This window comes from Seriola lalandi, unplaced genomic scaffold, assembly GCF_002814215.2.
Source record: "Seriola lalandi dorsalis isolate HSWRI2012SDOR001 ecotype SW California unplaced genomic scaffold, Sedor1 jcf7180002054367, whole genome shotgun sequence".
In the NCBI taxonomy this organism is placed as follows: domain Eukaryota; kingdom Metazoa; phylum Chordata; class Actinopteri; order Carangiformes; family Carangidae; genus Seriola; species Seriola lalandi.
This window is the reverse complement of record NW_019524920.1, coordinates 322,115-336,909: the sequence shown is the minus strand read 5'-3', so window position 1 is coordinate 336,909 and position 14,795 is coordinate 322,115. Positions and strand designations below refer to the sequence as shown.

Sequence of the window (14,795 nt, the reverse complement as noted above, 5' to 3'; positions counted from 1 at the left end):
TCAGTATAGGAAAAAATGGGAGATGACATAGATCAGGGGGAACATAAACATTGGTGCCAGGCAACAAAACAAGATGTTTGCTCTTGTGCAGAGTTCAAACCTGAAAGGCTGTACCATACTAATGGGAATAGTCGAGGATGTTCGATCGTTATTTAAGTCTAATATTGTGGCCTGTCTGTGGGGAAATCTTTCTTCAGTGGCCATATTCACACGGAAGAAGAGGTCTGCACTTCCCCTGGGTACTCAACAAACCAACATGTCCTCTAGTTATGTGAAATTTGATTAAATGCTGGCTTTATAAAGTCTGGGTATATTCAAAACACTAACAAAGGAATTGTAAAGTATTAAAACATATTCAAAACAAGCTATAAGTACTTTTTTCCCCACTGAAATCTCTTAAGTACCACTGTCACCATGAGCTGGATTTTGCTACTGTGCATTGATTATTCAGTTGTCATACATTCAGCGAGTACTTTAACAGAAACACCATCCTGATACTGAGTAGAGCTTCCATTTGCTCTCAAATCAGCCCTGGCTCTTTGTGGCATGGATTCCACAAGATGTTGGAAACTTTCCTTTCAGATTCTGCTCCATGTTGAGATGATTGCATCACATAGTTTCTGCAGATTTGTCAGCTGCATATTCATGTTGCAAATCTCCCACTTTACCCAACCCAAAGGTTTTCACTTGGATTCAGATCCGGTGACTGGGGAGGGCATTTAGGTTCACTGCATTCACTGACATGTCAAGCTTGAAACGACTTTTGCTTTGTGATGATGGAGCATTATCCCGTTGGAAGTAGCCCATGCACATGGTCAGCAATATTACACAGATAGGCTGTGGCATTCAAATGATAGCTGATTGGTATCAAGGGGCCCAAAGGGAGGTTGGGTTCATAGATTTATGCTGTTGACAACAAAAATCAGACCTTACGATCTCCATTCCTCAGCAGAAATCCAGATTCATCAGACCAGGCTAGGTTTTTCCAGTCTTCAAATGTCCAGTTTTGGTGAGTCTGTGTTCACTGGAGCCTCAGACTTCTGACTCCTGACTCCTCGCCAGCCCCTTTTCTGTCTCCCCTCTGTTGTGTCTATCAAATAAATCTTTAAAAATAAACAGAATTACCGCCTCGTGGTTTTATGCCTCTGCCAGCCAAGCTGCTGGAAATATGGTCACAATCTCCCCGTCTGCTCCTGAGTTACAGCGTTGAATAATGGTGTGATTTTTGCAGAACATTATGATGTCTGAGTGAAGTTAACCTTTGATGATTTGGATAGAAATTATTGTCACTTCATCATTTTATTCTATTAGACATTTGTGTTAAATTGTGTCATAATTAGCTAATTAATTCTTCAGTCACAGTGACCTCTGACCACCAAATTCTAATCAGTTCATCCTGATGTCCAAGTGAATGTTTGTGCCAAATTTGAAATGCATTAATGAGATATTGTCTTCGCAAGAATGTGATGTACGTATGAATGTAAGGACTGTCGCTGGCGCGGAGGCATAAAAAAAGGAAAAAATTCTCTGTTCTAGGTTGACAGGAGTGGAACAAGATGTGGTCTTGTTCTGTTGCAGACAATCTGTCGTAAGGTTTGATGTGTTGTTCATTCTGAGAAGCTTTTCTGCTCACTACAGGTGTAAAGAGTGGTTATCCGAGGTACCGTAGTCTTTGTGTCAGCTCCAAAAAAGTCAATTTTCCACTGACCTCCCTCATCAACGAGGCATTTCCAAACAGAACTGCCGCTCAGGCTATTGTGTGTGAAAATCCCAGGAGATCAACAGTGTCACAAATACTCAAAGCAGCCCACCTGGCACCAACAATCATGCCACAGTCAAAGTTATTGAGATCACATTTTTCCCCCCAAATTCTGATGTTTGATGTCAACATTAACTGAAGCTCCTGACATGTATCTACAGTAGTACTACCTCCACAGGGTTCATCCACAACAGATGACAGGTGGAAGGCAATAACTACATGAGCAAAAGCAACGAACAAAGCATGTCTGTCTTTATCATGGATTCCAAGCAGAAAAAAAAATGGCTACAACCTCAAAGTGTTTGTGAACAAGATTCATCTTAAACTGGATGACAAATATTGCACAAATACTTAAACACAGGATAAGCTCTGACCTATTTTTACCTTCAGAACCAACAAAGTCAAACAACAAACTGAAACCCCTGAACAAAAGTCACTAAAAAGCTGTTGGAAGTTAATGTTTGGCAGCAAAGTATTTACGGGATATTAATGAAACATAATTGTATTTTTATGTAGGATTCATAAATATAATTTTTTGTTGTTCTCATGAAGTTATGTAAATTATGTACCTGTTAAAGCTGCAACCGAAAACAACAATACAGCAAAAGTGACAGAGGATCTAGTGTCACGTTTGTGTGGCCGTTTCGTCTCACTGTCGTTAGCATGGAGTGAAAATGTCATTGGTCAAACAGCTACAGTAATGTGAACACAAACACATTTTTTACTGAAATGATGAAGTTAGACTGCCTTGGCACCGGCGACTGGACAGGTGTGAACTGACAAACCCGATCAACGTCTCTCCAAAGCAGATTATGGAGAGCGTCCCCAGATATAGTAAATGTGTCATGTTTCACCATGCTCCACCACACCTGTAAAGATTAATCTAAAAATTATACATTGATGGAAAAACATTTGAACCTAAGCTCTAAATTTATACTGGTTAAAATGGTGTTTTGCTTAAGAATAGTCTAATAATTTTAGTTATCTGCAATTACAACTTCAAAATTTTGTATATATATTCACGAAGTGTGACAATCCTAATTACAAAGAACCTAATATAAAACACTGCTTTTTAAAATCTGATATAAGAAAACAAACAATTTTTTGAAATAACAGCAGTTTGCTACACTGAACATGGTGTGTAAACACTAGCAATTATGTTGGAGTTTAACCGTCTTTTGGCTGTGCACCACACCAGCACGTCATCCCTCACCCGAACAGTGTTGCCACCACTGACACCTTTTACGTGTAATGAGGATGGTAAGATTATCTCAAAAAGTTCCATCAGGTATTTCATATGGCTAAATCAGTCTATTTATTCTGTAAAATTGCATTTCACCGGCAGCCCAAGGTCTTGCTGCAGCCTGCATAACAAGCTCGGTTAGTTTGGCACACCCTCGTTCTGGGACTCCAATTACAGAGCATCCTGGAAAAAGGCCGGGATTTTGTCTGTCTTTGTCTCTTCAGTGCTGACATTCAGTACAAGTTTATAGGCCGCTGCATTCCCCTCGATCTATAATTATTTTTTTGTCTTTTCATCCACACTAAATGTAGATACATAATATCCATCTGTCCATTTTCAGAACCAATCATGTTTTGCAGGGTAACACATTAGGTGAAAGACTGGGAGGGGTACACCCTGAACAGGTCGCCAGTCTATCATAGGCGAGGAATGAAATAGTCTCAGACAACTGAACAATGACAGGGAATGGACTGAGAGGGAATTCACCAATCTACAATACAACACACTGTCAGCTTGTTTAGATTTTGAGGGAGGAAACTATTTCAAATCCTCGGGCAGGAAAATATTTTAAAAAGATGCGATTGTTTTTGGTTAATTATTACTATAATGAACATATTCTACGGGAATTTTAAAATACAGACTGATTCTCCACTCATTCTCCACCAGGAACTGTTTCGCAGGTTTTTGTAAATATCAGATAAATCACTGTACTCTGTTCAGCTGCTCCTGTGCTTCCTCTCATTTTGGCTGGCTAGATGTCCATTCAAAATGTAGCTTGTGACGTAGCTTGTAAAATTGAAGTTTTAATGCTAAATTGACCTCAGTTGAGTAATAATGAGAAGCCTCCAATGTACGGGGTGACGCTTGAATTATTTATGATTTCCTCTACAGTTCGCTTGCCTTCTCGTTATTGGGTCTGGAAATGAGTTTGCTGAAAACTGGCCAAAGTGAGATCTCCCCTCTCGGCTTACAGAACATGGCGCATTAAAGTGAATCACAGCAGACAGCTGGGGCCGCCCTTTATGGTAATGCACCCTCTACAATTACTGCTTCGACCTTCCCTGGTGAAGAAAAATGGGGAGACGTCCATTTAGCGGCCCTTTCAAACACTTAGTGGCAGACATGTTGGGCAGCAGGACCACCTTTTGCCTGACATTGACTCTTGTTTAGAGGAGACAGAAAAGGCATTAGAAAGGTGACAGGTTGACAGATGAGAAGCATCTGTCAAACAGCAAGAGGACCATGGCGCATTAATGCATCCACACCACCAGCACCACACTGGTAGAAGACGTTGGCTGTGGATAATGGTGCAAACTGCAGCTGCAACTAATGGTTATCTTCAAAACAGATTAATTTATATTTTTATTTATCAATCAGAAAGTTATCAACTGTTTTGTGTAAACAGTTGGCCGAACAATATGTAGAAAATGACAGAAAATGAAAAATGTCATCACAATTGGGAATCGGGAGTAAGTTTTAAATCTTTTATTGACATTTACTGAGAATGGAGAAACTAACTGCAGATGTAAATTAGAGCTGAAGTGATAATCAATTATGTGTTTAAGTAATTTTGGGAACAAAAATGCCATAAAAAAAAAACATTTGTTACACGTTCTCAAATGTTAATATTTGCTGGCTTTCTTCATCTTCTATGGACAGCAAACTAAATATCTTCAAAAACATTTCAATGTCGACTCAATTAACTAATAACTGTCCAATGAATCAAGAATACAAATAATTATAGTCTAATGTAAATTCACTCCCACGATTAGAGCTCTTTAGTCTAACATTTTAAAAGCGTCTTGATGAACCCAACTTGAGAAACAATACAAGGTAGGTTTTTTTATCCCCACAAATCATAGATAGATACCTAGATGTTGTGGTGTTTGTGTTCTCAGCAGTAAGTCACACACACACACCTGTTGGGTGTTGGACAGCGCCAGGGTTGTCCCTTGCCAATCCTGTTTGTGATTTTCATGGACTTCAAGGCGCAGCCAGGAGGAGCACTGTGTCCGGTTTGGTGGCCTCAGAATTTATTCTCTATTTGCAGATGATGTGGTACTGTTAGCTTCATCGCACTGTAACCTTGAGCATGCACTGGGGCGGTTTGCACCTGAGTGTGAAGCGGTGAGGATGATGGTCAGCACCTGCAAGTCTGAGGACATGGTTCTCCGCCTACAAACAGTAGATCACTCTCCTAGGGTTGGGACAGAGTTTCTGCCCCAAGTGAAGGAGCATCTTGGGTGGTGAAGAGGGAACTAAACTGGAAGGCAAAGTGCTCGATTTAGCAGTCAATCTTCATTCCTACCTTCACCTATGGTCATGAGCATTGGGTACTGACTGAAAGAAAAACATTGCGAATAAAATCAGTCGAAATGCGTTTCTTCCGCAGGGTGGCTGGGCTCAGCCTTCGATAAAGGGTATGGAGCTCTGACATCTGGGGGAAGCTCAAAGTAGAGCTGCTGCTCCTTCATGTCGAAAAGACCCAGTTGAGGTTGCGGAGGTTGGCATCTGGTCAGGACTGCGTGTGTGGGTGTACACCAAGAGAACAGTACGGGCCTAAATGCTTGACCCCTACAGTGAGGGGATCTGGTGGCTCTGTTATGCTGTGAAGGGTATTTTGCTGGTATGGTTTGGGCTAACTTGTTCCACTCAGAGGGAAGGGTCACTGCAAATCAATACAAAGGTTTTTTTGAGTGATAATGCCCTCCATCGTATGCTCTGGCCTTCACAGTCACCATATCTCAACCACACTGAACACGTATGGGAGATTTTGGTCCGACATGTTAGAAATCTCTCCACCACCATCAGCAAAACACCAAATGAGGGAATATCTTTTGGAAGAAAGGTGTTCATCCCTCCAGTAGAGTCCCACAGACTTGTAGATTCAATGTCAAGGCACAATGAAGTTGTTCAGTTTACTAAGAAACGCCTTACTAAGAAACTTTATATTGGTTTTTTCTTACATTTTTTCACCTGTCTGTAGCGGGTAACTGAGACCAGCAGAGCAAATGTTTGCCCCCAGCCACAGTAGCTGTTGGTTCACTGTGTCAAAACATGATTATCAGGTGAGATATCCTTTTGTTAAACCAAACAAACTGGTTCAAAAGATCAGATGATGGAGTGCTGTGCTCCAAGTTGGTTTTTGTTAAAGAATCCGGTTTTGTCTGGTGCTTTTCTTTAAAAAAGTAAAACACTAATACACCATGGGTAGTCTGAAATATCCTATAGCAGATATGCTTAAGTCATGCTGTTGCCTCCATCAGACAACCACCCTACACCTAAACTGCATGATGTCCAATGCTGGTTGTACATTTTAAGTCATAGGAGGGGGAGGGGGAGGGGGGAGATTAGAAATAGAGACTCACCCTTTATCCTCAAGCTCTCAGGGATCCCATCCTGCTGGAACAAACACAAAAAGGAGAACACAGTTATAATAAACCACAAGATCACTGCATCAACAATATGACAGGAAGCTGTTTTCATTTAGCTGAATGAGTGAAATACTTGGTGCCTGTACTATAGGAATTGTATTCTACAGACCATGTAATACATGTCGATGCAGGCAAAATGCAAAAGCTTCAAGGATTTCACTCTGACCGTAGGAACTTGTCTGAGGCAATGTGGTGTTGCCTGTTTGATTGGCAACAAATGATGCATAAATAAGTCAGACATTAATGTGTCATTATGTTAAGTGGCTGTTTGACTCACTCACATTCACAATATTAATACTTAATTCATACTTATTAATAAATATATCAACTGGTTAACATAGCCATGTTCCCTAGGATTTTATTTTGTATACTACAGACCTTTTTATCATTCTTCCTTTTTTCCCTTCTTTCTCCTCTTTTTCAGATTTGTTGCGTCACGTTTATCCAATTTCTTTCTTCCTGTTTGTTCTCCTTTATACAGTATTAGTACTTAAATTTTTTCTCACTCTAATTTTATAACAGCAATTTGTGGATCTCGTTGTTGCTCTACTGGTTTCCATCATGATTGTTATTTTGCTTCCCTTCCGTTATTTCATTCTTTCATTCTTTTTAAGATGAACCAAAATACAATTGAACTGTATTTGACAGAATAAGAAAACAGAGGAGTCACTCAATAGAAATCACAGTGCAGAGACATATAAAGAGCAAATAACCACGACCCCTTGAGTAGGTGAACTATAAAAATCAGCTGCATTTGGAAGATGCATAGTCATGACAGTTGTAGACAACGTTGCTATCAGGACTACTATTCTAAGTAGCTGCTCTCCCCAAGCCATGAATATGAAAGAACGAGGCATAAATATTTGATTTCTCTACTGTGAAATCTGCATAGCTCATCCTTCTCGTTCTTGTGCAGAAAAATTCACTCTCCCTTTCTACCAGCTCTAGCAGGGTGATGTTATGAAGAAGATGCATTATGCAACAGGTCTACTGTAAATAATGAACTGCGGTCCCTGACTGCCTACTAAAAATAGAAGATTACTCAGTTCCTGGGTTTGCCCACAAAATCTGCATAATGCATAGTTTCCATATTTTTAAAAAAGTCAATCAATATGTATGTAGCAAGTATGTGATAGCTTAAAAGCATTTCACACATATAAGTGTAACTTTATCTAAGAGATTTGGTGAAAAAATATTAATTTTGACTATAAAAATAATTAAGCTCACCTTGTAGTTTGGTTATTTTATACTGTGTCCCTTGACAGTGATTCTATCCGTGCCATTTTCTCTATATTGTCATTCTTACACTTCCATTAAAATGCTAACGAGTCTGTACGCTTGCATTTATAACTTCTACTGCTAATGAGACACCTATCAGAGGAAAGCAAACCCACAATAGCAGTGCCGCACTAAACAATTCCTACGTTGAATGTAGAGATTTCCTGTGGGAGCCAGGCTGTTAAATGCAACTGTTGGTGCTCATGTACTGCAGCGGAAAACTGACAAGAAAATACCACGTCAACTACACTGACACCTCCTCTTACTAAATTGTCACTAACAAGTTTCACTCATGAAGAAACAACTGCCTCGCAGATCTTTTTCAGGATGACGTTATTCACATTTTGGGAAATGCTGTAAACCTGCAACTCACAATTATTTTCATTATCAATTAATCTTTTCATTACCTTTTTGATCAATGGATTCATCGTGTTTTTTGTTTCCAAGCAACTGTCAAAAACCCAACAATGTTAAATGAACAAACAACAAAAACAGAACAGCAGTAAAGTATTTGAGAAGATGATTATTTTTTCCTGATGAATACTTAATAAGTAATTTTAAACTGATCAATAATTAGTTTTCATTAGATTTACACTGTTGTAACTAGAGGTATGACTATGCTACACTATGTCTGGAAATGTCCATATGCAAAAGCCACTAGTTGTTATCGTAGTTCATTTATTTTGACGGACAGTTTAGTCAGATTTTATGGGGTTCATTGAAAAGAAGCTGTTAAAAACTATTTAACAGATAAATCAAATTGAACACATTGACCTTTTGACCTGACAATGGTGCTGCATAAAAAGTCAAAGGATCGTCAAAGTTCACAAAGGCCATGAATGTCTGTACAAAACTGCCCTGTAATCCATCCGACAGTTGTCAAGACTTTTCAATCTGAACAACAAATGTGGACCCTGCTGGTGGCATTAGAGGAAAAGCCAGGAGGATCAACAAAGTCTGTAGGTTTTCGTCATCTAGGCGACATGAATGTCTGTACAAAGTCTGTACAGAGTTGTTGAGACACGTCAGTCTGGACCAAAGTGATCAGATGGATCAAACCAACATTGCCATCGTAAAAAGCCATGCAAGCTGCGTGGCTATGAATACGCTGAAATTATTCTATGAAACCATGAAGTAAGACACAGCTAACTTAACCATATTGTTCTGTCTGCCCAGCATCTTTGAGGATGTTATACGAAACATCGTTGACTAGCGACCCAATAAGCACAAATCACAGAAAACACCTGTGACTCTGACATTCTTCGTATCCCCACCACCCTCTAGAGGAGGTGACATTTCGAGCTGCACTACAGGTAGGGAAGATATCAAATAGGGCTTATTTGCATATGGCAGACAGTGTTCACACTCCATTTGTTTGAAGAGAGTGATTTCCCCAGGGCCGCTGGCAGGTCTGTCTCTGCTGCCCTAAGACTCTGGGGACGGTGAAGCACCCAGCTGTACAACCCGTGGTTCATCTGCCCCTGTCAAAGCTAGCTGGCTGACCGCCCACATCTCTCTCTCCCACTTGCTTTATCTCTTAACCCCCTTTACTCCACCAACACCACCCTCCTCCTTGCCCCTTCTTGTAGTGCTTCAGACTTCACATCCCTCCCTCTTCTACACCATCAGCTTCAAATACACTTCAATTATAACATATAACTGCAAATTGCAGGTAGAAGATACACTTCAGTATCTTATCAGTGATCCTGGATCTATCTGTAAGTGCTGCGTGAAGAAAGAAAAAAAAAAAAAAAACCTTGACGTCTATGTGACCACACCTCTGGGACAGTGTAAGTCCTGATGGCAACAGAGGAAAAAAAAAAAAAAACACAAGGCATCCAACAAAAGAAGTTGAATCTGACGCAACTATTGCTGCAGCCCAATGCCATATCATCTCACAATGAACTACACAGGCAAATCAAATAAGCGTATTCCTGGTAGGTCACTTGGTAATACTGCAATGCTACTGTTTACCATGCAACCATTGCAACAGAGAACAGAGAGCCTTCCCCTTGTAGTATTATAAACTGCTAAGCAGCATTATGGCATATCTTAATTCTTCTTGGAAGTCAAAATGTTAGAGAATATTTTGGGAGAGTTTGCAACTTTCAGTGCACAGGCAGCCTTACCTGTAGCAATTCATCCACACCACCACAGACCCTTGCATTTATCTTTTTATTTTTTTAAACACTAAGCCCTTTATGGGCTGAATGCTTGCCTCGCCTGACACCTGAATTCCCCAGTTCCCCTAAGACTTGAAGATTTCCTGTGTAGTGTATGCGGCCTGTGGTTAGCTGTGTTGCAGCTATTTACAGAGGGTGGTGAGGCTAGTTGCTACACTGCAATAAGTCTATATATCAATAGTAGGCAAAGCACAGTAAATAACAAGCCACAGAACAGCAAAGATAAGCATGCGGCTGAACAGACTCTGGAAACCTGAGATTAACACCAGCATGGGCATCAGCATCTTGTCGTTATAGCAGATTGGCTCCATACAGTGTCTGCTTCTTCAGCCCCTGTGGAGACTTCACAGACGCTGGTTACCTCCCCCTCAGGCTGGCTGCCATTTGAAAGTAGACAGCTCATCAAGATGAGTGACAAGGGTTGGAGCTAAAACTGACCAGCTGAAGAAGAGGAGGGCGGAAATGATACTGACAGTAGTCACATTTAAGCAAAACATCGCCTATTGCAGCTTTAAGAGCAGCTACTGTACATCAAGCTGTTTGTGAATTCTGTGATTTATTCTTGTTATTTCTCCCATCTCCTGTCTCTTTATCTCAATCTCATTTGCCTCTCTCTCTCTCTCTCTCCCTCTCCCTCTCCCCCCGTCTCTCTCTGCTTATCCCCTGTTAATCTAGATTTGCCATGTGGCCAAGCCAGTGCTGGATGGATGGGGCTTTGCACAGTTGTCCTTGCCTCCATTTTGTTTGTCCTGACATAACAGCTTGATGTCAGAGCGACAAACTCTCAGAAATTGCTTTTGTCCCTCGTGTCGGGCAAGCCTGGATACCTTTCCACAAATTTCACAAATTACACACAGAGCCTCTCCATCACTCTTACAGGGAAACTCATCGGGAAAGAGCCTGAGTGAAATAAAAGGGTATAAAAATAAAAAAAAAAGACCTCCATGTTACAGAGGCTTGAGAACAGTAACCATCGTGAATTCTCATTAAAACCAATTATCATTAGGGTTGAATTCTGGTGTAAATGATCTACGTCCTATACCTGACCCCATGTGGAGGATTTCACAGTGAATTTCTGAAACAATACCAAGGGAATTATGGGTAGAGCACGTGACCAGCTGTTTATGGCCGAGTGCCTCCTGGTGATTGAAGTCTTTGCGAGGAAAGCTTATAAGGTCGTATCCGATCCTGTTACCCTTGTCAAACACTGTCCTTCAAAGTACATGAAAAGGCATAGCATTAACACAGCCGCTGGGGTTACAGGTTAGAGCAGAGCACATCGCATCGCTCTGGATGTATAGATGAGAAAATTAACGTAATCATGTTATTAAAAATATTGTCTCACCCTGTTCTTCACAAATGATGAATGTGACAAGGTTTTAATTAAAAAACATGATGCAAATTATGAATTATGAAATGGATTTCTCATTATTTTGCAATTAGGGACTTTCTTTACTTACTACACTTTCAAAGAGAACCAAAAACTTAAAATCGGAGGTAAACCTCTTCTTAAATGTGGTATTGCTTCTCTATAATATCTCAGTTTAAAACAGCTGTTCTGTAAATTGCTCACTAAACAGTATTGACAAGCGGATGAGCCAAGCTTCTCTTCTATTCAACAGTGGAGAAAAGTCTCAAAAACAAAAAAGGCCAATGACCTATTTTGGAAAAAGGCTTGCAATGGCTGTAAATTTCCACACCCTCGTTTGACAGGCGGATAGATGAGCGGAGTTTACCTCTGTCCTCTCACAAGACAAATTGTAATGGTATGCAGATGCTGTAATGACATTCCTCTGCGATGTAATCACAGTGCCTGGCACATTAATTTCATTGGAGTGGAAAAGCACATACATCATTTTTGTAGCGTCTTGTCAAATTCCCGCTACATGTGGACATACATTACTTTAATTATTAAAGTCACGCTGGTTCCAAAACTGGGCAATAAAAAGAGAGGAAGTCCAAACTAGTTTGTTTCAACAAGAGAAACTACACTCTGTTTCACACAAAAGAAGGTGAACCACAGACTGAGGATCGTACTGGGGACAAAAAAATTAAGTACAACCAGCAAAAGTTTCAAGTGGAAAAAAAAAAAAAGAAAAAAGAAAAGTTGCAATGCAAATTTTGCAATTAACACTAGGAGAGCCACCTCGAAGATTTGTGTCTCAGTGCCTTTTAAACGGCTTCTGAAATCCTAAAAGCTGCTAGTTTTAACAATAAATTTTGAGGATATATTCTGTGAGATGTTTGGTTTTTTTTTTAGCCACTACTATAAAATAAAGAATGTTTTTGAGGCACATTCTGAAACACCAGTTAGTTTTATTATTATTTTGTATTTATGTAAAAATACAGCCCAGTTAAAAAGAGATAGAGAATTCTCAAAAATATTAGAAAACACCTCGATATAATGTAGTTCAGTACAACACCAACTTTAACAATAAAAAACAAGTAAATATATCATTGAATTTACACATTTCTGACAATGTTGACCAAAACTGAACATTATAAACTTCATAAAAAAAGGTAGAATTTATGGCAGGACAGTGTAACTGAACATTTAATTCAGCAATTTTTGTTTTTAATCATCTAAACAAGCTTTACTTTTCACTTGTTTTCCAGATTTCCAACCAAAACCTAGACATAAAACTACCTATATTTTATTATCATGGCACCCCATGGCCCCTTAAGCAGATCCTGTAAATTCACCACACTAAAATTCAAGTACAAGGACATCAGTTACACATGTTGATACAGAAAGTAACGTGCTATCTGTCTCCAAAATCCTATAGCTATAAAAAGGAGTGGACACAGGCTATAGAAAGAAACATTTCAAACCAGTGAGACGGTGAAATCTGGAAAACTAGTTTCTCTTGTTTCTGTTTAGCCCAGGATATGTAGGATCTGAAAGGGTACGAACTATTGACAAGACAATGGTGCAATGCCACACTGCACACAGGGATAATGTTATACAGCAGTGATCTTCAACAGTGGTCCTTTAAGACTGAAATCCAACACCGTCCAAACAGAAGTGGACATTTTATATACAGTATGTGCCTCTCTCTCAGAAGCATCCCAGCCTGGAAGAAGTGCCATGTCATCAGTTTACTGAGATCATATTACAGGATTTTTGGGTCTTGAAGTTTAAAGCTCTTTACGTCCTTAACACACCTTAGCACACACACACACGCACACAATCAATTTCCTGGGTAGTGGTGGCTAGAGAGAAGCAGATCTCTTGTACAGCAGATACCTGCAGTCCTGGTATTTCGAAAGCATCTCCCTGAATAAATTGTTCAAAAGGTCAGAATGTGTTTGACCATTGCGTCGATTCAACAGCTTTGCATATCTCCCAGCTTCTCGCTCAACTCTGATGCAGTCCAATGACGTTCCTACCATCTGTTCCCTCCGTCTCCCTCTTCATCTCCCTCTCTTTCTAACCACCTCTCACCCCACGCATCCTTTAGTACCACCGTCTTTGCCTTTCATTCCCGTGCAGATGTGACTTAAGTCGACTTAAACAAATTTTAAATGCAATATTTAGTCTAGAGATGACAGACTGCCTTGAAGTAAAAAGCTTAATTAAATCCATTTTTCCTTTATTGTCACTGCTAATATTTATCATGGATTGGATAGAGAGGAGATGTGTTTACCAGTGAACAGACTTGCAAAGGGGGCTTATGGGAAATGTGTACTGAAGAGCCACAATCCAACTAATGCCTCTTGACAAAACACTTTGCTTTCCTCAAGTCTCCGTCTGCCAGAACCATCCATTTCTATCCTAGTCTGGTTCTAACAGATCCTTCTCTGTTACTCTGGCATTTTGGAACAGAAGAGAAGAATAAATAGAGTAGTCTACTAGTTTAGAGGGGGCATTCATTGAGATACAGCGAGAGAGATTAATAAAAGCGGCGGATTTTGATAATGGGGTCTGCCCTGTATCAATAAGCATTCAGTTACATATTTTACTTTAAATGTTCAACTAATATGCCATGCGAGCATCCTCACTTCATTCAAAGCTCGTTTTCATCTTTGCTCAGCTGTGCCTCGCAATAATCTGATGTTGTCTTTGAAAAGACGGTCCCCCGGCACAGAGGGAGGGATAATGATTCATCAAGTATTTTTCAGCAGGCAGAAAAACAACCACCACAGGAGAGTCATCTGATGCAGCAAGAAAGTGCCACTGTAATTAGTTTTATACTTGGCAAAAGCACATACAGCTCTTGTTACAGACAGCAAATTAAAAAAGAAAGCAATCAATACCTTGTGTCGGAATCTCACGACTGGTCGATAGGGCGGCAACCCGAATCCCTCCTTGTTGGGTCTCCCGTCGGCACCAGGCACAGCAAGCCCCAACAGTAAAATTGCCGCCGACCACCATCTGGCTGTCTTCATTGGTCTTTTCCTGTCAAAAACCAAGCAAGAATGGTGAGCGCTCTTTTCCAACACTCTGGAGGTTCAATTCCAGTTGGCCAAGACTATACATCAAGTCTGCTGTAATTAGTGTAGACAATGGGAACCGCAAAACTGTCGCTGGTTTAAAGTAAAGCTATCAATACGTGCCCCACACTCAGCAAGCAGATTAGATCTCCTTTTGAATCAATTAAGGGGAACTAGACATCATGAGAAAATCAAAATAAAGAAGACAAAGAGGCAATATATTAAGGCAATTAAAGTGAGGGCTTTGGATTAATTAGTGAGTGTCTAAGTCAAACAACTGTGATGTAGCGGAGAGATTACATCTTTAACAGTTTCCTTACACCCTTGCAGACACGTAACCTAAATATTTATTTAAGGGAGTGAGAATATTCACTATTCACCTCCAACATGCCTGCATTTTCAATTATTCATTACAGGGTGTGAAAACAAGTTTGACCTTTGCATTACATGAATTAAACAAAACC

At 40.0% G+C, this 14,795-nt stretch overlaps 1 protein-coding gene across 1 annotated transcript in view; it reads right to left on the bottom strand.

Moving 5' to 3' along the window:
• Window positions 1-14,795, bottom strand: part of fstl5 (follistatin-like 5) — a 152,403-nt gene that overhangs the window by 112,129 nt on the left and 25,479 nt on the right. The window contains exons 2-3 of the mRNA XM_023408545.2: window positions 14,155-14,296; window positions 6,371-6,401 (exon numbers count right to left, since the gene is read on the bottom strand). Coding sequence (XP_023264313.1) covers window positions 6,371-6,401; window positions 14,155-14,296 — 173 coding nt within the window. The remainder of the gene's footprint in view (window positions 1-6,370; window positions 6,402-14,154; window positions 14,297-14,795) is intronic.